Source organism: Sinocyclocheilus anshuiensis, unplaced genomic scaffold (assembly GCF_001515605.1).
Source record: "Sinocyclocheilus anshuiensis isolate Anshui unplaced genomic scaffold, SAMN03320099.WGS_v1.1 scaffold1114, whole genome shotgun sequence".
Classification (NCBI taxonomy): Eukaryota; Metazoa; Chordata; class Actinopteri; order Cypriniformes; family Cyprinidae; genus Sinocyclocheilus; species Sinocyclocheilus anshuiensis.
The window spans coordinates 53456-58708 of NW_015540838.1; the positions used below are offsets into that span (position 1 = coordinate 53456).

Genomic DNA, 5253 nt, shown 5'->3' on the forward strand with positions numbered 1-5253 from the left:
TACGTATAAACATGAGACCAGGCTGATATATTATATATATTAATTGCATTTATAAAAAATATCTTGCTGTAATACACTGTTCTCTATGGCTCACGATTTTATGAAAAATAATCAGACGTTTTATCTTTCTTTGTCATTTTGTGTACAAAGATTGAAGGGGAGCCTGGGAGGATAAAAGCAAGAGAAAGAGTGTGTACTCATACAGTATGTCTACGCCAGCCCCTTGATCAATGCCTAGGCTGAAAGTGTCATTCTTGAGGAGCTGTTTAAAAAGGGACGCCCTCTCTTTGTGGTCTGATTCATTGAAGGGCCATTGTCCCCCTCTTTCACTTCCACTCACAATGGTGGGGACCATTTGAAAAACAACAGTAGATTAACTGCACTGCCAGTGTATTAAAGTCTGAAGAATGGCCCCTCTGAGGCATAGATCAATGTCATTCACTCTTTTGCATACACAGGGGCAATGCCTTGGCCCCAGAGAGGTGCAGGTTACTGGCCGTGCTCCCTGTTCAATGAGTTCCAATAGAATGAAACTTTGAAAACGTGTCTTAATGTGGCAGAGGCATTTCTTTCTTTCTTTCTCTTTCTTTCTTTCTTTCTTTCTTTCTTTCTTCTTTAAATAGAGGCTTTTTGTTCATTCAAAATATCTCTGAAATATTACATATTTTGATTTAAAAACACATTTTCTACATTAGAAATATATCTATATATATTTCCACTCATTATAAGATTCAAATTACTTTTGCCATCATCTAGCACTAACTTTTAAACTAAATATTAAAGGGATAGATTATGGCAAATATTTAACCCTTTAAGGGTTATCTCTTTAAGTGCACTCTCATATTCTGATTGGCTGGCAGGTGTGCATTAAAACCGTTTCTGTCATGAAAACTCTCGGAGGGATTGCATGGTAATGTACATGACAATGTTAATGTATTTGGTCTTGGCAGAATAGATCTTCTACGCTGCTGCTGCTGCTGCGGCAGAGCAAGTACCGAGACTTGCTACTGCCAATACATCCACAACATGCTGCTGTGAGCATGTAAGAAATATTGCTGTTGCAAATATAACATACTTGAAATAACCCCCATATAGCATACATAAATCACCTCGTAGCAGATCTATACAGGTGGAGCTGGGGAAGGTGGAGGGTTTCTGAAGCAAGCTGCAACTGCTGCTGCAAGCACTAATCATATATTTGAATGTTGAGCAGCAAGCTTATTGGCTACAGATACAGGAGAGAACCAATCAGCTGTGCCATGTGATAATGTGATATCCTTATGTCAGATTGAGAAGCGCCATCTAGAGTTTCATGCCAGAACTCTGTATTTAATGCACAGGTAATTCCAAGTCCATTTAATCACCATTCTATATCAATGCGCTGCTTTCATTGACACACACACACACACACACACACACACACAAAATCATTCAGGAGCACAGAAACTTATTGTCAACACTGTCCCGCGACATTTATTAATAAAATGGCTTAGATATTGAATCGCTGCATTATATTCCTTAGCAACGAGGAGATAAAAACGCTATATAAGTTACTAAACGAACAGCTTCATTATTTGTAGAGAGAGACGCTCAGACAGGTAACTCACACACACAGCTGCCATCTCTCTCTCTCTCTCGATTGATAATTAATTCAAATAAATGTTATAATTAATTATTTCAAATAAATGTGATCTTACCACACTACTTCATGTTTGTGTCTGATTTGAAGCGGGCAGAATGCAAGAGCTAACGAGCCGTAACTGACGAAAATAACCATAATTTTTACCCTTCCGGTCAAATATTGCGCTGCTAAGATCATTAACAGCTTTAACTTGTCAATGCTGGCAAATGACCATGGTATAAGCGGGGTAATGCTAAAATGATTTTAATGCACTCCGCTTCGCGTCGGGTGGCTCTTGGCCTCCAGATTGTTCATTAAAATCGTTTCATACACAGCTAGCCGTGCATTATCCCTTACATATCAACCAGTTTTCATTTATTAGACATGAAATTAAAAGTTAGCTTAGTGGTATTGGCCAGAATTTCAGTGCACTTATTTTTATTCTTATTATTTCAGGTTTGGTTCAGCAACCGTCGAGCGAGGTGGCGTAAACAAGCTGGAGCTAGTCAACTGGCGGCATTTAACCACCTGTTACCTGGAGGGTTTCCACCCACAGGCATGCCCACTTTACCAACATACCAGCTTCCTGAGTCCGCTTATCCTTCAACAACATTACCACAAGGTATGTTAACCAATGGTTTGGTCAATACTCAACAAACACATCTCATACATGACTCACAATAAAACGAACGCTCCCATGATGCATTTGAGAATAGTTTTCTAATTAAATGTGCTGTTCTTCCCAGACGGCAGTGGCACGGTGCATCGGCCCCAGCCCTTGCCCCCCTCCACCATGCATCAGGGCGGGCTCTCGAGCGACAGCAGCTCCGTCTATGGCCTCTCGTCCAACCGCCACAGTTTCTCCTGCTACACTGACACCTTCATGAGCCAGTCAGCGAGCAGTAATCACATGAATCCTGTCAGCAATGGACTATCTCCACAGGTCAGTAAGGGACACTGGCCACAGTGTTTAAATACTCCTCTCTATAGCCACATGTCAAGGAGTCTTTCAAGTGGAATTACAAGACCTCTCTGAAGATAAAACAGCATATTCTTTGTGCACTGCCATGTACTTCTGGTGATTAGATGCCTCTCATGTGTACTGAGCAGACATCATCTTCTATTGGATGATACCCTGTTGTACTCGTGAAGTGTTTATAAGATAATGTTTTCTAATTAATATTCCTTTGTTTTACCCACTCTCCTAATTAAAATAAAGATTTAATTGTTTGATTCTAAGAAAATTAGTTTTGAGACAATACAGGATACCCTAAAGAGAATAAATCCCATATGCAGTCAAAGAGCTGCTAGCACTGCGCCTTGTTCAGAAAAGAGCGTAATCTCACTAAACTAATGGATCTGTATGTTTAATTGTCTGGAAGTAATTTTCAAGTGTTAACAGACATTTGAATAAGTCAGGATGTTTTAATTAACTAGAACGTAGCAAAAAAGTATGGTCTTGTCTTGCTCTGATACATCTTTGAGTCCTGTTGAATTTCAGTATGCCATAGAGGAAAGTTATAAAATGGGAAGCCAGTAAGGCTTTTGTAAATTCATTTAAATTTTTTTTTTGTTCTAGTGAAATTACATGCTGGTTTTGTTCTTGTGTTTCTGTGCAAAGATTCTTGTTATAGACATTATATAGCATTCTTGCCTGCTACCTTTTATAACAAATAGGGCTCTTTTGCTCAGGGTTGATTTCTAAAATGTAAATAAAAGGAAAATGGCTGCTATTGATGCACATCATTGGTAAAGAGTGTATTACAAGCAATTATTCACTATCAGTTCTGCCCACTATAACCAAGAAGATCTGACTAACAGGCAGAAAATAAGATTGAAATGGTGTGTAAGGAGTTGAAAATGAAATTCAATACTGCATTTGTAGTAATCCACAATTACCCCCTTGTTCACACGTTTTACGGCCGCCGCTGCCCCCCCAACACCCCCCCACCCCCACACACACACACAATATTTCGCAAAGCAGATTGGAAGATTTTTTTGTTGAGAGGAAAGAATTAGGGATTTGATGACAAAAAATGAGATTTTCTCTTGTACTGCGGAGCTGGGGGATAACATAAGCATTTCTCAGCATGTTTGATTGTTAATCATAGTGGAGGGGCTTTAAGTACTAATGCTTTCGCTGCAAACCTGCATAAATAACTGAACATGGCTTGAGCATTTTTGTGCATTTTTTGGGGGGAGTGTTAACAACCAGAAATAGATGAAATATAAAATAACAGCTCTCTTTTGTTTTACACTATAGATTATTTTATTTTATTTTATCGGCAATTTTAACCGTAATTGTAGTTGTTAAAATCATTATTAAAATTATATTTTTCTTCAAGGATTACATTTTTTTTCTCATGGGTTTTGTATGAATCCCTTACTAAAATGAAGATGGTACACCCTCCATCCGGCCCCTCCTCAGCCCCCTAACCTCCGCACCCCTGTCCAGCCCCTCTCACCCATCTCCACATGTCACATGTGGCTATTCCATCAGGCCCTTATTGTAGGAAAAATTAATGTTCTCTTTGACAGGAGTATCATAGTTCAACCCCAGCATCACACTGTGCCTCAATGTCCATGAAAGGGCCGCCAGTGCCCCACAAGGCAAAACCCCCCATTCTTCTCAGCTACAGGGAGTCCACATGGCAGTCCTTACAAGCTTGTTTTTGTACATCACAATTTTCTCCATCATTTGTCTAATCTATTGTCTTTCTTTTACTTATAATCCCCCCTCTAGTAATTTATTTTAACACATTAATTTTATCTTCAATGAAGACCGTTCATGCAAATCACTGCAAATAAGTGAGTGTGTGCAAGATTCTGTAGAGTATTATGTGGTGCAGTTTGTATTATACAGCGAGTGCCATTTTTCCTAATGCGTGTCAAATAGTAGAGGACTGTGGGATTGCACACAGAGCTTTTTGTTTGATTTATTTGCTTGGGAAATCTTATCAGCCATTTTAAAAGCTCTATAGCCTAAAGTTGTTGTCATAGTAGTGTAATGGGCTTCTCTCATTTGTCTGGACAAACCCTTCTTTGACACTGGTGACACTTGGATTTTCACTGCTTCTTTGTGGCACATCTAACTGACAGTTTCAAAATGATCCTGCTTATTGTTTTCCATTAATGAAACATTTGTGTTTACCTAGTCTCACATTAGAGCGTTTACCTCAGTATCACACCTGCACATTAACAATATTTATTGTAACTTGATTGCTTACACAATGGCAAGAAAATTAATCACATGATAGAAAAAAAAATTTGCCTAACCCATACAGAAATGTAATATATGACATATATTGACATAAGTTTATAACATATATAAAATCACTGTAGTAAAATTTGTATACGTACATATGTTAATAATATTTATATATTATGATTTTTATATGGAATTTATGTAGCAACCATATATGTCAATATTAATAAATAAATAAATATTACATACATATTTGTGTGGGCTAGAGATATATGTTAATATATGAATTGGTTCCAATTTCTAATAGGTTTCATATATGATTTTGTAATATATGATATATTACATTTGTGAATGGAGAAATTTGCCATATATATATATATATATATATATATATATACACAGAAACACATCGATAACTTGATCTATA

The 5253-nt window shown here is 37.6% G+C and overlaps 1 protein-coding gene across 5 annotated transcripts in view; it reads left to right on the forward strand.

Moving 5' to 3' along the window:
• LOC107687391 (paired box protein Pax-7-like) overlaps window positions 1-5253 on the forward strand; it is a 75726-nt gene that overhangs the window by 45538 nt on the left and 24935 nt on the right. For all 5 annotated transcript variants that reach the window (XM_016484686.1, XM_016484688.1, XM_016484687.1 and 2 more), the window contains exons 7-8: window positions 2078-2243; window positions 2368-2564. In XM_016484686.1, coding sequence (XP_016340172.1) covers window positions 2078-2243; window positions 2368-2564 — 363 coding nt within the window. The remainder of the gene's footprint in view (window positions 1-2077; window positions 2244-2367; window positions 2565-5253) is intronic.